The sequence below is a fragment of the Mastigoproctus giganteus genome, chromosome 4, assembly GCF_048544385.1.
Source record: "Mastigoproctus giganteus isolate SK-2022 chromosome 4, ASM4854438v1, whole genome shotgun sequence".
Classification (NCBI taxonomy): Eukaryota; Metazoa; Arthropoda; class Arachnida; order Uropygi; family Thelyphonidae; genus Mastigoproctus; species Mastigoproctus giganteus.
The window spans coordinates 25,894,739-25,913,118 of NC_143578.1; the positions used below are offsets into that span (position 1 = coordinate 25,894,739).

An 18,380-nucleotide genomic window follows, 5' to 3' on the forward strand; every position below is an offset into this window, starting at 1 on the left:
TGTAAAACAGTTATATAATCCTGATATCACTGCAGAATTCACTTTCAAAATGGCAAACGTAAACAAATACAGTAAGTACCTCAAGCTGTGAGTCCTAGGACGCACAGCTTGAGGTACTTACAATAATTATGCTTTATTTTAATTGCATTTTATTTCAGGTAATTTGTTTTTTTAGCATACAGGTTTTCTCAATTCTTCCATGGTTATTACACCTGATAGCTCGACTCCCCTACCAAATACACTGATAATTACATTTTTTGTCTATTTTTCCTTATGGTTGCTGGTTTTTTCTACATTTACTGTAGTACCCCGAATCCATAACCCAGTCTTATATATATTTTAATTTCTCATTTTCAGTAATTTCTTGCATCTTTATCATTTTATATATATATAAGCAATTATATAGCCTTAGTTGCTTTGGCACTTTTTAACAGACACCCATACACATGCACACCAGTTAGTCTCAGGTAAGGGTTCCATGGTTTATATCTCCTGGGAATATGACTTTTTCATTCAACAAACATTTCTTTGGCATTTAACACACACACACATTTAACCACCACAAAGTAGCTTCGTGTGAACAACTGCACATAGATTACGTCTTCAGCCTTCATGCATTTGTAAATTTCACATTTCTTTTTTCTCCTAATTAAGAATAGGAGAAAAAAGCACAGTATGTGTGCTTTTTTCTCCTATTCTTAATTTGTACTATATTGTTTCAATTAGTCATAATTATATCTAATTGATTTTCTTATATTCTGTTGGAACAATTTAGGTCTATTGGAGTGCTCTAATTGTTTTCATATTCTTGTTGAAAGAGCTACTATCATTTTTGCAAATTCATATCCTATCTAGTAGTGAGTAGTTTTAATAGTAGTGGCAACTGGAGCAAGGTGACCCACTTCCACAGTACCAATTGTAAGTTTATTCCAACAGTTACTTACTTAAATGAAAGCAAATATTTGCACACATCTACCCTGCAACCACTCCAACATAACAAAATCGTTCCCACAGAAAATAATTCAATAAAATAAGAAAAATCAATTAGATATAATTATGACTAATAATTATATCTGATATAATTTGATTATATCTAAGAGGAGCCTTGTCTGACCAGGTTTATTGGATACTATGATGAAGTGACAAGGGAACTTGTCAAAAAAATATAAGTATATAGGATCAAAAAAATTTGATACCATATACTTAGATTTCATGAAAGATTTTGATACTATTGCACATAAAAAACTGCTGTACAAATTGGAGCAGTGTGGCATCAAAGGAAAGTTGCTGCTGTGGATAAATGAATGGTTGAGTGGGAGAAGAGAGAGAGACAGTAGTTATTAATGGTCACTGCCCTTTGTGTACTAACATTAGTGGAGTCCCACAAGGTTTAATGCTGGGCCCGTTGTTGTTTTCTGAATTTATTAATGATATTGATGAAGGTATATCAGCTTAATGTCTAAGTTTGCAGATCATACAAAGATTGGCAGGGAAGTTAATGACAGTAATGAAGGTATGCTGCTGCAAAAAGATCTAGAGAAATTAGGTGGATGGGCTGAGAAATGGCAATCGAAGTTAAACGTTGACAAATGCAAGGTACTGTACATTAATCCCAGAATAACGTCTCAACTGCGTAGTACTAAACTCAGGGTAGTGGAAAATAAAAAGGACCTGGGAATAATTCAGCAGGCTGCCAGGTCAGCTCATGAGGCTTTGTTAACAATATACTTGAATTTTGCTAGCAGGGATAAGGAAGTGATTATCCTAGTGTATAAGGCAATGGTTAGGCCACATCTTGATACTGCATACAGTCAGTCTGGAGGGCTCATTTTAGGAAGGATGTAGAGCAGCTAGAAGCAACAAAATTGGTCAGGGAAACAAAGGGGCGCTCCTACGAAGAAAGGCTTCAGTTCTGCATATTGCAGTGTCTGGAGACTAGGCACCTGCAAGGTGATATGATTGAGGTGTTTAAGGCTTAGAATGGCTTGAGCAAACTCAATGCTGACGGAATTCTTCCTCTTGCTCAGAGGAGTGTTGTCTGAGAAAGAGTAATGATACCATCAGTATCTAGTTTACTCGATTCATTTAATAACACCTCAATCAGGTCTCATCACTGACTGATAGTTTTAGATTCTGAAATTTTCGGAATTGAAGTGTTTCTTAGTAAAAGTACTAAGTGTTAAGAGTACTTTTTGTCTTTGACTAATTTTGTTGGTCTTCTCTGATGCTTTCCAACAGATCCACATGCTTCCTGAAATGAGGCTTCTTGATCTGTATGCAGTACTCAAGTTGTCACCTAACCATTCCCTAAGGAAATCATTGCACTTCTCCTGCTGACAAAATTCATGCATATCATTTATAGACCCAAGAGCTATCCCAGCAGCCTGTCTGCACTGCTTAGAGAACTTCATAACAGCCTTTATAATAACTCCTAGATCTTTTGTTCTCTGCCACCACCTAAATGGTATGTTATTCTAGGATTACTGTTACTAATAGTTCTCCCTTCCTTGGCACAACCTGTATTGACTATGGCATGGACTTGTTGATCAATGTATCAAAACCATGCTACAGGGGTCCTGGTCCATGGTGACTAAATTGCTTCCTACAGTTGCTGCATATTGAATGGTTCTGATTTATACTGCAGGGAGCTCATTCCACCCAATCCCACAGGTACTCAATTGGAAAATATGTGCCAAGGAAGGCCACCACAGTAAGCCAAATTCACTGTCATGCTCCTGGAACCATTTCTGTACAATTCAAGAATTATGACTTATGTTATCATGGAGAAACCCATTCACAGATAAATACACTACACCTATGGAGGAATGTGCCTGGTCAGATAACCAAGCACATCCCTTCATAACTTGTAATTTCCAGATAACCCGTCACAACCAACTGTTGCTCCACTGGCCCAATGTGCATTAAAAAATCACTCCCCACACCATTAACTGCTGCCTCCAGTCTGCATTGTTGACACCTGACAATGGATGGATTGACTTGGCAGTTTTCTCCCTATTCTGGCCATTCCATCAGAGAATGCAAAGTGTTGATTACTGCCTGTTTACACTACTTGGAAAAGTTCATAGATTGAATTGTAACATTGAAGTCTTTTCCATCTTGATCCACTTTTAGCTCCAGTCCACCTAGCTTACATGTGACTTCAGGATTTCTTTTCTCCAACTTTACATAATCATGGGTCAGTCTTTAAGCCAACCTGGATCAACACTCATAGCACATTTTTTGGATTCACTCTCCTCACATGTATGAGATTCATATGTTTCCATAAGCTTCTCATTTTTGTTTTCCTCACTCACTGTTGGACTGCTGTCTCCTTTTATTGATAACAGTTCTTTCAGTTCTTTTTCAATGCACATTCCCTAGCTTTTTGAGATCGTGTTTAATTGCACAATAGAAAGATTCATGTTGATCTCTAGAAGAAAAATTTTCAGAAGCTGACAACACAATGGTTTCTTCTTCAATTCATCTTTCATTTTTTTTTGTAGACATATCCCATTTGAATTTCCTTCCTGAGTTATGACCCCTTTTAAAACTAGATGTTGGGCATTTTTGCTTTTCTAGAGCTTTACTATTGCAATGCAAGACAACTAAAGTGTTTTTAGGTGTTGGTACACACTAGGTACTCTTCATTCAGACTCTTCACTATTTTATATCAAACATTAAAACATTATGGTGGCCCCTCCATAGCCAGGTGGGCAGATACAACAGTGCGTAGCACACGCTTCTTGATTAGACCGGGGTTCGAGCCTGTGACTACCAAATACTGAGGATGTGGAAAGGTCAGGGAATGACCGCCGCATATCACCGGAGCAATATGGCCTTAGTTGCTAATGCTCCTAAAAAACCAACATAACAACAACTTAAAACATTGCCTGAGTTAAATCCCTCTTTTTTTTTAAGAAATTCGGAAATGTTTCCATAAATTTGGTTATTTCCTCGCACTTATTTCAGCATTAACTTAATTGCAATAAGAGCCATCTGGCCCTTGTGAGTAGCACAGTTGGTAGAATCGCTGTACTCCCCACACCATGTGGAATATACCTGGATTCGATCCCATTGATGATAGGAGGTAATTTTATGAGCCTTTTTCACATGACTGAGTCGGTCTCGAGCAAAGTAGCTTGGTTTCTTCTCCCAGGAACTGGTTTTTCGTGCAGCAAACACAATACATGCAATTTACAGACGGTATATATGGAGCAATATGGCCTTTAGTCAATAATGCTCCTGAAATCCAATAACCAAAATAAAAATAATAAGAGCCACCAAGTGCAGCACAGTTGGTATAATCACTGTCCTCATTACACTTACTAAGTAATGCCAGTGTTACAGGGCAAACCATGCTAAGGAATGATTGGCTGGGCTGCTGAAATAGTGCATCATTGGCAGAAACACCAGAATGTGAGAGTGTCCCTGCCATACTTGAATATGGCTGTATAGGACCCATTGGCTGAAATAACAGAAGGCTTAACATATGGTTTGGTATAGTATGGCAGTGGCTATTGTGTCAACAGAATATATGACTTGGAATGGCAGTGAAGCAGGGCAGACCATGCTAAGGACTCTTTGGATGGTCTGCTGAAATAGTGCATCATTGGCAGAAACAACCACAATGTGAGAGTGTCCCTACCATACTCGTACATGGCAGTGTTGTCCATAATGGCTCAAGTTACAGAATGCTTAAAATTGCAATGTGATCATTGTTTGATGATAGCTCTTGTATTAACAGAGGGTACAAAATACCATGTAAATGGCAGTGATGCATGTCAAACCATGCCAGGGACTGATTGGCTGGGCTCCTGACATAGTGCATCATTGGCAGAAATACCAGACTGTAAGTGTCTGTATCATACTGTACATGGCTGTTCTGGCCACAAAGGCCCAATTAACAGAATGCTTAACACAGAAACACCAAGATGTGTGAGTGTCCCTATCATAATTGTACAAGGCTGTGTTGGCCACAATGGCTCAAGTAACAGAATATTACCATTACAATATGTTTTGTATGATAAGGGCCATGTGTTGGCAGAAGGTACAACTTACTGTGTAGTGGGTGTGCTGCATGGCAAACCAGGCCAAGGACTTTTGGGCAGGGTGCTGAATTAGTGCATCATTGGCAGAAATACCAGAAGGTAAGAGTGTCCATATCATTCAGTACATGGCTGTGCTGGCCCCAATGGCTCAATTAACAGAATGCTTAACAATGCTATATGATTTGGTATGATAGTGGCTACTGTGTCAACAAAATGTATAACTTACTACAACTAACAGAATGCTTATTGTGTCAATAGAATGTATAACTTACTATGAAACGGCAGTGATGCAGGAATAGCGCAATACTGGCAGATACTCCAAGATGTGTGAGTGTCCCCATCATAATTATATTGGTTGTGTGGCCACAATGGCCCAAGTAACAGAACACTTAACAATACAATATGGTTTTGTATGATAGTGGCCCTTTTGTTAACAACAGGTATAAGTTACTATGTAAAGGCAGTGATGCATGGCAAACCAAGACAGGGACTGTTTGGCAGGGCTGCTGAATTGGTGCATCATTGGCAGACATTCTAGAATGTAAGTGTCCTTACCATGCTGGAATAGGGCTAACTTGGCCACAATGGCTCAATTAACAGACTGTTAACCTCACCACATGATTTTATATGATAATGGCCATAGTGTTAACAGAATGTACAACTTAACACATCTAACAGAATGCTTAACTTACAATATGATCTATGTGTGATAGTGGCCATTGTGTTAATGGAAGGGATAACTTACTATGTAATGGCAGTGTCGCAGGGAAAACCATACTAAGGTCTGTTTGGCTGGGCTGATGAAACAATGCATCACTGGCAGAGAAACCAGAATGTGAGAGGGTCCCTGTCATACTGTAAATGGCTGTGTTGGCCAAAATGGCTCAAATACTAGGATACTAAACATTACTATTGATTATTGTATGATAGTGGCCATTGTGTTGGCGGAATGCATCACATACCATAACAGAATGCTTACTGTAATAACAAATGCTCAATCCTACTATGTGTAACGGCAGTGATGCAGGGCAATCCACTGTTCAGCCGGGCCGCTGACATTGGGCATCACTAGCAGAAATACCACCGGAATGCGAAAAACAACCCTAACATAACTGGTATATTAATGGTATTGTTGGTGCATTCTGTTCTGACCACAATGGCTACTATATTAACAGAATGCTTGCCTGGCTTGGGTATTGGCGGTGGGCCGTGCCGGGCTCGCTGAACCTGTCCTAACTAGTGCAGGCTTCAAATAACTATATTATTCAAAATGTTTATGTACTGTGAACATTACTTGTTGCGTGTCCACTCTGGATGGCTGGGCCCTGTTGGAGTGGACATGCAAGGAACAGTCACTACACATCCCCTGCCCTAGGTCAGGACTCAGCCCTGCGAGGGGGTATGTGTGTGTGTTTTTTTTTTTTTTTTTTCATTAGAGTAAAGTAGAATCTGGCTGCCTCCTCGTGGCTAGGGATGGGAGCGGGGGGTTGGGGCATTTCTTGCCTGCGGCCCCCTGCTGCTAAATGCCAGAAGCCAGCCACATACAACACAAAACAACACTTAACTCACACTAAATTACACAATTAGAGCAAACTTCCTTAAAACTAGGGTTGAACTCATCCTCAACTCTAATTTTAATTTTAATTTTAATTTTAATTTATATTAAAATTAATTTATTTCAAAAAAATTAACTTATCTAACTAAAATTAACCTAACTTAATGTTCGCACATAAGGTTCTCTTATCTTATTAATTCTGTTTAATAAAACTATGTTATTATTAAGGTTATTCTTATTCTTCTATTCTTTTCAAAAAAATTTTAAAACTTAAAATTAGAGGAATTTCAACTTACTGCTGGCAAAATAAATGCTTAACACACGGCGGATATAGGGGGAACCCTGGATACCGCCAGTATCATACAAAAATTACTTTGCAGACTTTGTCCTCATTACACTGATGGAAAAGAATAGAGGTCGAATCCCCTCGACGATGCAAGGAAATTTTATTAGTCTATGGCAATGTGGCTGAGTTAGTCAGTCTCAGGCGAGGATGGCATGCTTTTCCAACCCCACACTTAGGTTTTTCACCAAGCAAATAGCAAATCCACCACATAATCTGCAGGTAAAGGGCACAATGGGTGGCAGTGATCACAATGTACTAATGTGAAATTTAATTTTAAGGCATACGTACTGTCAAGGATAAAGGAAAAAGCTCTTGCTTTTGTAAAAGTGACTACAGTGGCCTCAGAGAGTTCTTAAATTCTATGCAGTGGGACTCACTGATGATGTTACCAACAACAAATTCTAAATGGGATGCATTCAGGAAAGTAATCATGGAAGCTACTAGGCTTTACATACAAACAAAGAGATAGTTCAAGGCTTAAATCTAATGAATGTCAGATAAGTGGCAAAGAAGAAAATTACATGGGATGCATATAAATTTTCAGGTGTTATAGAATCTTATGGTACATATAAATTAGTCTGTAATCAAGTCAAAAAAGAGGTTAGAGGTTGGCAAGCTAAGGCAGATTACAAGAAATCTTTGGCAAAGAGTACAAAGAACTGCAGTCTAGACTTCTATGTTTTATATTAACAGTAGAAGAAAGGGTTTGAGTCACATTGAACCACTTGATATCAATAGTTTAACTGACTCTGCTCAGGTTGTTGACAAACTGAGCAAGCATTTTGCATCTACTCAGTATGTCATTCACACATGAGGAATTCTTTAGAAAAGAGAATAAAATAAATTTGTAACACTAACGAGGAGCTAAATGATTTTGTGATAAGTGAGAGAAAGTGAAAGAGAAATTGTCGAAGTTAAACTTAAGAAAGGCACGTGGGTTGGATGAGATCTATCCAATTACAGGGCCATGCCAAGCCATTTTAGTACCTGAGGCAAGAATGAAAAATTGCGCCCTACTATTAATCATGCCAACATTGACAATTATTTAATCTTTCTTTTGGCGCCCCTTTCAGCTTTTAATCTGAGGCAAGAGCCTCGTTCACCTCACCCTTGGCACAGCTTTGTCCAATTATATTAAGGGTGGCAGCAAAGGAGCTAAGCAAACCCTTAGACATAATTTGAGAGCATCCTTGGATTCAGAGGAGATCCCTGCTGTCTGGAGATATGCAAAAATATTCCCAATTCACAAAGGGGAATCAAAGGGTGACAGGTGTAATTATAGACGTTAGTTTAACTTCTATTCCAGGGAAAATAATAGTCACTGGTTAAAGAAGTAATGCAGAATCATCATTTAGACACAGCATGGGTTGCTTAAGGGGAAATCTTGTCTGACCAATTTGATAGGATACTACAATGTGGTCACAAAGGAACTGGATGCAAAATATAATTTTGATATCATATACTTGGATTTGAGGAAAGCTTTTGATACTGCTGGGCATAAAATACTGCTGTACAAATTGGAGCAGTGTAGTATTAAGGACAAGTTGTTGCTATGGAAAAAGGGACGGTTGAGTGGGAGAAGACATAGAGTGTAATTAATGGACAGAGTTAAATTCTGTGCCCATTGTTGTTTACTTCGTTTATAAATTTATTGGTGGAGGCATATCAGGCTTAAAACCAAAGTTTGCATACAACTGTTTGAGATTCAATAAATTTTCGGAAACTCAAACGGGTTGCCCAGTGGTATCGTCACCGTCCTCCCAACACCTGAGGCGAGGAATTTTTAATGGGCTTTTTTCACTCCATGGCTGAGTTAGTCAGTGCCAGGCGTAGATAGCAAGGCTTTTACCCAGAAAAACTAGGGTTTTTCATACAGCAAAACAGGCAAAGGACCAGAGAATGCACACATAATTTACAGACACAATACACACAGGTAGTTGAAAGTTAGTTTCCAGGTGACCTAAACTATATTATATTAGGCGACCCTAATATAATATAGTTTAGTTTTCTGGACTCCATTCAAAAGAGGGCATTTAGGTTAATTAGTGAACCATCTCTTAAAAGTCTGTTCACTTTCTATTTCATGGGCGTTCTATTTCTGCTGCATGCTTTTTCTACAGATTCTATGATCACTGTTGTTCTGAATTGGCTTCCGCACTTCCCCTTCCCCTTTTGAAACTAGTCTGAGCACGTGCCACAACCAGTGAACATCAATTTATTGTCAAACTTCAAACTCACAGAATCAACTTTTCTTCTTCCTCATTTATCCTTTCAACTTTCGTTTTCTGGAACAACTTCCTTTCCTACACATTTCCTGAAAATTTATAATCTACGGAAATTCAAGTCTAAAGTTCTGAAGTATCTTCTTTCATCTTCTCAAACTTCATCCCACGAAAGAACTAAGTATGTAGCTTCTAGTATCTTTCGTGTTTATAGTTTTTATTTTAAAAAAAAAATACTATAATGAATATTACAGATGATGAAAACAAATCAAATCCCAGGGACTCATATCTGGTGAGTATGGGCATGGCTGGATATCATCATTCTTCTCTCTCTCTCTCTCTCTCTCTCTCTCTCTCTCTCAGGGTAATTCAGAATTTTTTTTTTTTTTTTTTTTGGTTGGTGCAGCATAAGCCTCAGGCTTCCTTGCACCATATAGCTAATAATTTCCTCCCATCCAAAAATATCACAAAGTCTAACGTGGGCGGCCAATGGTTGTGTGTCTTCCTGAAGAAATGTAGTTATTGGAAAACCTGTTTTAATAAACAGGATGTTGTTGTTATATTAGGAGCATCAGCGACTAAGGCCATATTGCTCCGTGTTATATTGTCTGTAAATTGCATGTATTCTGTGGTAGATTTTCTGTTTACTAGAGGAAACACCCGAGTATCCGGAGTAAAAACATGCTACCCTCGTGTGAGACCGATTAACTAAATAAGGAAAGGTACTGTAAAACCTGTTTTTAAAACAGGTTTTACAATAGCTTTCCTTGTTTGTTTTTATTTATTAATGATCTTATCGAATTCCAAACAGCAATCTATACAAAAACAAAAGATGAATAAAATTAAAATATTAATACAGTTGTATGCTTAACAGCGAGTTCCGTTTTTAGCTTGTGCAAATCATCGTGGATGTTACTACCTATCTACACTGGTGTTCAAAGAAAGTGCATCAGCCCTTAAAATTGTAATTGTCGTCCATATAACGTAAGTATATGCCAATAGTTCTTACAGATTGCATCAGATAAGATTGACACGCCTATGTGATGACGTAAAATCGCATCAGCTGTTACAGCTATATAAGCACGCTCTTCAAGAGTTCCAGTCATTCCTTGCTTGTATCAAAATGTGAGTTACGTGCAGTTCACGCCACGAAGAAAGAGTGCTATTGTTGCTTTACGCGAGGAAGGATGTTCTTAAAGTTATATTGCTTATAGAGTGTCTTGTAATCAGTCGACACTGAGTAGATTTCTTTCCAAACTCAAGAACACTGGTTCTGTTAATAGGAAAAAAAGGAACCGGACGCAAAGGAGTCATTACGTCAAAACAGGGCCGCGTTTTGAAGCGCTTATGTCTTAAAAACCGTAAGGCTTCTTCGTCTGAGCTGAACAGAGAATGGGAAGTACACACAGGAGTGGTAGCAAGTGCAGTAACAGTTAGAAAACGCCTCTTCAAAAATGGACTTGTAGCCCGTCGTCCTAAGAAGAAACCCCTCCTCACACAAAGAGTGAAAAAGGCCCGATTAATTTGGTGTAATGAGCATGTCAAATGGATCCCCGAGCAGTGTAAGTCAGTTATTTTCTCGGCTGAGAAGAAATTCAACCTGCATGACTATGATGGGAGACAAACGATTCGCCGTAGACGTAAAGAATACCATCCAGACCGTATGGTGTCTACAGTGAAATTCCCTACCAGCCAAATGATATGTGAGTGCAAATGCCAATGGATACCTGGCTATATTGGAAGGCAAATTGCTGCCAACTATTAGAGACCATTTCAACTTGCCAAGTAACTGCATCTTTCAGGACGACTCTTCTCCTTGTCATCGGGCGAAAAGTGTGAGTAGACACTTCTGTAGTTATTTTAGCTTCATTTCTGCATTAGAGGTTCGATAGTAATGTATTTACATTTGTTACAGGTGAAAAAATGGTTGAAAGAACTGTCCACTACAACCCTTAGCTGGCCAGGAAACAGCCCGGACCTGAATCCTATAGAGAACTGTTGGAATCGTGTGGAATTTGCAGTTGCCAGAAAGAAACAAAAGACTCTTTGTGAACTTCAGGAAACCATAATTCGTGTTTGGAACCACGAACTATCAGTTGATTATCTTCAGAAATTGATCTTGTCAATGCCTCGATGGTGTGCTGCTGTCAGCAAGGCCAGAGCCGCCTCTGTTCAACTAAATATTAGTTTGCACCTGGTGAACTTTTCATTTTGTTTTCCATTTAAAATGATAAATTGAGGGCTTCTGATAACATTTCAGCCATAATTGTTGTGTTTTCCAAAACTGTTACATAAATTGAAATGCTCATTTTGGAATATTTTGAGAGCACCTGTCAAATATTACTTAGCATTGCCTTAACTATTAATAAATATCTTTTGTTTATATTTCTATTTGTGATGCTAGTCACAAACAGAATAGATGTAACTATATAATATCGGTGTGGATATAAACCTTTTGGCATCTCTCATATTGTGTGATTATATTCACAACTGGGTAGTCATGTCTGCAATACCAGGGTGTCTGCCCATCCACCGATGATAGGCCAATATCTTTGAAACGGTGCCGTCTGGATGGTGGTGCCCACCCAGTACCATGGCAACTCGTTGTGAAAGATGAATACAATATGAGATACAGAGGAAATGATGCCGCCTACACCACTATCGTAGTTTTTTTCTTAAGAGTTAGCTATGGTGTATCTACACCGATATTATATATATATATATATATATATAACTCTTACTCTTAACATATTATGCCTTGTTGCATTTAGTTATTTTAAATAAATGTAACATACCATCGCGAAAGGTTTAGAAATGTGAAATTCCTATGTCTTGTCTTCCCAGAGAATAAACTGAATTTAATTTATTGTTATTCTTTTTTATTCAAGTTTTCGTAATTTAAGAGTATTCGGTGAACAATCAAGATATGAGAAAAAAAATATTGGCATAATTTGCTCATATACATTATACGCAAATGAACAAACTAGAATTGTTACAAAACTTTTATTATTAGAGTTCTCTGATAAAATCAGGGTTTATCTTTACAAGCGGGTATAAATACCTAATTTCATAACTTTTATTTTTTATTTCTGAATCATAACTGTGATTGCATTCTTTACTTGCTATGGTACATGCATGGCTTCCCTATTCTTTACGCAATTGTAACAGTGGCTTCTGTCTAAATACAGAACACTTTGCCGCTAGTTGTCGCTTTTATGCAGAAATTAGTCTGTAGTAGTATAATGGCTGAATTTTCTCATCGGTATCCTTTACATGAAAGTGTTTTTCATGGCGATATTCGACGTGTTGCAGGATTATTGCGCACTCTTGATGTTGCACAGAAAGACGTACACGGTATGTGGGATTTACTTATTGTCGTTTCTTAAAGTTTAATAATATGAGTACTAACACATCATGTAACAGTAATGTACTTTGCTGAATGGAACTTACTCCAATTAATAATTAAGATCAAAGTGATTTCAAGATAAGCATATGACGGTGATTTACACTGAACTTGGTTATATATAGAATTCGTTCTGTATACCGAAGTACTGGTATATAGAATTTCGTGCCGTTGTTGTTTCTTTTTTCAGTAAGAGTTGAATCCCAGGCTACACTTTGAGAAATGTAAATAATGACATTCGTGTTTCTGTTTTTATCTGTACAAGTATATCATCGTTTAACCAACCCCAGCAGCGAGGAGGATTTTTCTAATAGTAATAATAATAATAATGTCTTCAATAAAAACTGAAAAATGTTACAAATCAGTAGCGGCATATGATCAACTGCTGATCCACCAATCAACTGCTTGCTGGCTAAAGGCAAATTTCCACACATCTATTCTGTAACTGTCTTTCCTCAGTTTGGATTTATGCCCCCTCAAGTGCATAATCTGAGCAAGAGGAAGAATCCCTTCAGCATTGAGCGGGCTCAACTCATTCAAGCTCTTATACACCTCACAGGTGCCTAGTCTCCAGATGCTGCAATTTTCAGAACTTAAGCCTTTCTTGGTAAGTGCACCCTTAAAATGAGGCCTGCAGACCTGTATGCAGTACCCAAGGTGTGGCCTGACCAATAAAAGGGGATAATCAACTCCTTATCCCTGCTAGCAAAATTCCTGTTTATCATTGACAACACCCCATGAGCTGCTCTGGCAGCCTGTCTGCACTGCTCAGAAAACTTCATAGCTGACTGCACAATTACCTCCAGATCTTTTCCATTCTCCACTATATTCAGTGTAGTATCACACAGGTTGGTATGTTACTCTGGCCTTACTGCTACCCATATACAATACTTTGCATTTGGTATTCTTGGAGAATGGACCCCATCTTATCCAGGGTCACAAACTTTGCAAGGAAATTTGCTGGATCTGCTTGAAATTGATTTAAATGTTCATTTGAGAACTCTTGTATGTTTTTGATCTGCTGATACCTTTTTCATTTTCATGTGTGTGTTCCCATAATAGCAGAACCTCTGCTGTTATGGGAACATACACACATTCAGATGAGATGCATAAGGCACTGGCAATGCACTGAACTGCTACTTGTCCCATCTGCTTTAATATACACTGACTCGCTCAGTGCCGTCTCTGCCATAAGCAGTAATACCAACTCCTCTTACCCTATAAAAGAAATACATTCTAAATTACTTACATGTAATCAGTCAAACCAAATTGTGACATTCTGTTGGCTCCCAGACAATTCTGGGATAACAGCAAATGAAAAAGCAGATCTTGCAGCCAAACAACCAGATAGTTACATTTTAAAGACTTTTCAAGTTCCATATACCGATTTTAAACCAATCATCTGTAAAGCATGTTACAATAGTTGGTCAACAGTCTGGAGAGGTTATCCAGGAAACAAACTTTACCAAATAAAACCAGATTCAAAGTTATTGCTCTCCAGCTTTCAGAAAAGCAGACGAGAAGAAATAATTCTAGGAAGGCTAAGAATTGGGCATACCCGACTCTCACACCTCTATCTATTAACTAATGACAGTGCTTCTCGATGCACATCATGTCATGTACAACTGACTATTCATCATTTATTAGTGGACTGTCCTCACCTTCTCAATATCCACTGAAACAGCTTTAAATCATGTGCTAATGCACAGTCTTCACTAACATTATTGCAGATTCTTGGAGATTACCCTGTAGGGGGGTGAATAAAATATTATATAATTATATTATTATATCTTATTAACTGCAATTCATTTCCACCCTACTGAAGTCACAATCCCGCCCCACAAACGCAAATCTGATTGCAATTTACAGAAAATTCCAAATTCTAGGGTGTGAAAAGCAGGTGTCAGCAGAAAATTAAAGAGACATTTATTTACAAAAATTTACAAACCTTTAATGAGCATTAAAGACAACATTTACATAAAAATAACAAATAATTACATACAAGCATACCAATTTCCATATACATATGTAATCCACACTACAGTACACTACACTATCTCTCTCATCAACTATTCTCAATTTACAAATTATTAACATCAGTTTGTATCAATTGTATTTTACTTGAGGTTGTCACGGACATTCTCTCTGATATGCCAGACAATCTGCACTTGCTACCTGGGAGTCTAAAATGCTGATGGAACTGATATTCGGGTGACACTCAAGTCAAGTGGACCCAATTTTGGCGAAGTCCGGATGATCTGTGACAGCCAAATCCTCTGCTTGCACCTTCGTGATGGTGGGACTGTTAGTAATCCTGGGTATAACTTCCATGCACAAGTACATGGTGGGTGACCACCCAGGTGTGAAACAACGTAAGCAGGAGTCAAGGTGTGGCGCCCACACCACATGGAGGAACACCGCCCCTCTATGTTACAAGGCAGTACTAGGTGGTAGATGACTCTCATCAACCAGTGCAATACCATCACTTTGCTTATTGGAGGCTTGAAGTGGTGGAACCCATGTTTAGTTTCTAGACCTAAGTTCCCGTCAACTCTTCCCTATCTCTTCCATCATGCAGTATGATTCTGGCGTGATCCATGCAGTATGATCGTGGCATGATCTAATGTTCCTTACATTTCGAGGGTACAGCTCTAAAACGGTGTTCGCAGACCGGTCGCTAGTTAGTACACCGGACCGAACCTATTGGTAACTCTCTAGGAGGCTTCCGGATCAGCTAGTGTATAATCTTGCTACCTCTAATCTGCCAGATAGTGACTGCAGGGAGTCCGAGTAGTGTGTATGCGGGGAGCATTGTCGAGGCCACGCTATGTCAAGGATCTGGGTATATTATTACCATGTGTACGCCCTATCCAAAAATTTCATTACTTCATACAGCATGTCCCACCCACTTTTTCTTACTATTGAATACACCATGAATTGTCAAACTAATAGAGCAAGCTTATCTGTGAAAAGATCTAAACCTCCCAAGCACTTCCTAATTCATTCCACAAATATACGTGGTCTCAGTTCTAATTTTAATGATGTCCATTTCCACTTGCAGTCTGCCAAACCCCGTGTACTTTTTCTGACAGAATCTCAGTTATCAGTTGATTCAAATACTGCTCATCTCAGTTGCCAAAATTATTCGCTGTACGATTCCTTTCGCCTCAAACGTGATACTTGTGCATATATCCGTTCTGATATTCCCTGTCAGAGACTTGGCAATTTGGAATCTCCTCTCTTTGATCTTCTCTGGCTTAAAATCTCTCTACCTCATTCTGTCAAATTCATCTGTTGTCTCTACCATTCTCCCAACTCCACTAATCACTTGGAGCTCTTTGACTTTCTCCAGTCCAACTTTCCTAACAGTGAGGTAATTTTCCTTGGTAATTTTAATGTTCACAACTCCAGCTGGCTTCCGTTTTCTAGTCACACCGACCCAGCAGGTCGAGATGCTGAGGCTTTTGCAATTACTAATGACCTTGCACAGATTGTTCATTTACCTACAAGAATACCGGACAATCCTAACCATACAGCCAACACGCTTGAACTTTTTCTCACAAACAACCCTTCTAAGTACATGGTCGAAGTGAGAGGTCCTTTAGGCACTTCAAATCACAACTTGATGATTGTCTCTTCTCCAATGGAGTCTTTATCCCATGGCTATTCCCAACTTCGTGTTGTTTGGCATTACAAGAATGCAAAAAGGGATGAACTGCGAGATTTCTTTTTCTTGGTCTGATTACTGTTTCAAAACTTCTGATGTCAACGTTTGCTCAGATCGTGTCAGTGAAATTATTCTTGCAGGAATGGAATCCTTTATTCCACACTCCACTTTAAAATCTCATCCTTTATCTAAACCTTGGTTTTCCAACAAATATGCTAAGGCTGTTCAAGAGAAGAATGTTGCATATTGTAATTGGCTTCTTTCTAATTCTCCAGTTTCATTTTCTGCCTACACCAAAGCTCGCAACAATTGTAAAGCAATTATTAATCAATCCAAACTAGAGCTTGAACAGGCTAAGAGTAGTAAACTTGCTTCTTGCCCTAATGGTAGCCGAGCATTCTGGTCCCTTGCCAAAGCTATTGACTGCAACTTTTGCCCATCTCTGCTCCCACCTCTATCCAAACCAGATGGTTCTGTTGTCACTTCAGCCAAGGATAAAGCTGACCTGCTAGCATCCCATTTTTCTTCCAACTCATGTATTAATGATCTTGGTAAAACACCTCCCACCAATCCCAACACGCTCCATTCAATGCCTCCTGTGGTCTTCCATCAAAAGGATATCAGAAGGATTTTGACGAATCTTGATGCTAAGAAAGCTCGAGGTCCCGATGGTTCTCAAAACCTGTGCTCCTGAACTTACTCCTATTCTTTGCCGCCTTTTTTCACTTTCTTATTCTAAAGGTGTTTTTCCTTCTGCTTGGAAATTTGCTCATATCCAGCCAGTTCCTAAAAAGGGTGACAATCCCTCCCATCCAATTATCGTCCCATTGCAATTACTTCTACTCTTTCTAAAGTAATGGAGAAATCAATTAACCGCCAACTCTTAAAATACCTAGAAACCTTCCATCTGATCAACGATCGCCAGTATGGATTCCGTCAGTGTCGATCCACTGGTGATGTTCTGGCTTATGTTACCCATTTATGGACTAATTCAGTGGAAAGGTTCGGTGAAACAAGTAGTTGCTCTTGACATCTCAAAGGCTTTTGATTGTGATTGTCATAAAGGTCTTCTAAACAAGCTTCCATCTTACGGTTTGCCAACTGTTTTTAGTAATTGGTTATACAGTTTTCTCTCTGATTGCTCACTGATAGTGATGGTAGATGGCTCTCTGTCATCTAACTTCTCCACTAATACCGGTGTCCCCCAAGGTTCAGTTCTTTCCCCCACTCTTTTCCTCTTGTATATTAATGACCTTCTTCCATTGACTGAAAATCCTATCCATAGTTTTGTCAATGATAGCACATTGCATTCCACTTTCCATTTTGAGAAACCTTGCCCTGTTCAATCAGCTTCAACTTCTCGAAAATCTGCTACCAATTCCTTAAATGCCGATCTTCAGGTAATTCTCCAGTGGGACAAAGACAACTTAGTTGATTTCAACCTTCTTAAACTCAGTCTTATATCTCGCAAAAAGGGTTCTTCTGCTCCTATTCCACTCCGAGTTCTAGGCAAAATGATATATCCTTAGTGACACTCCGATTTCTAGGCAAAATGATATATCTCTTTTGGGGATTACCCTGACTTTTAATCTGTCTTGGCACAAGCACATTACAAATATTGCTTCCTCTGCATCTAAAAGTTTTTTAACTTGGTTTTCTCTTTCGCTCTCGGCTTTATCTTTCTTCCAAACAGTTGCTCACTCTGTATAAATCACAAATCTGCCCTGTCATGGAATATTGTTCCCACATCTGGGGTGGTGCCCCGAAAACCTTTCTCAAGCTTCTTGATTCCATTCAGAAGAGTGCAGTTAGGTTAAATAATGATTCATCTCTAACAGAGTCTTTCCACTCGCTGTCTCATAGACGTACTGTTTCTGCTGCATGCCTCTTCTACAGATACTTCTTTGGGCACCGTTCTTCTGAATTGGCTTCTATAATTCCCGCTATCTCTTTCAAAACAGTCCGAACACGTGCTGCCAACATCCATTTACTGTCCAACTTCAAACTCACAGAACCAACTTTTCATCTTCCTCATTTATTCATTCAACTGCCGTTTTCTGGAACAACCTTCCTTCATATGTATTTCCTGAAAATGACAGTCTACAGAAGTCTATTTGCATTTAAACTAAATACCCAATC

At 38.7% G+C, this 18,380-nt stretch overlaps 1 protein-coding gene across 1 annotated transcript in view; it reads left to right on the forward strand.

Moving 5' to 3' along the window:
- Nucleotides 1-12,413: 12,413 nt before the first annotated feature.
- Nucleotides 12,414-18,380, forward strand: part of LOC150086483 (ankyrin repeat domain-containing protein 13C) — a 144,124-nt gene continuing 138,157 nt past the window's right edge. The window contains exon 1 of the mRNA XM_090371423.1: nucleotides 12,414-12,525. Within this exon, the coding sequence (XP_090227549.1) occupies nucleotides 12,414-12,525 (112 nt within the window). The remainder of the gene's footprint in view (nucleotides 12,526-18,380) is intronic.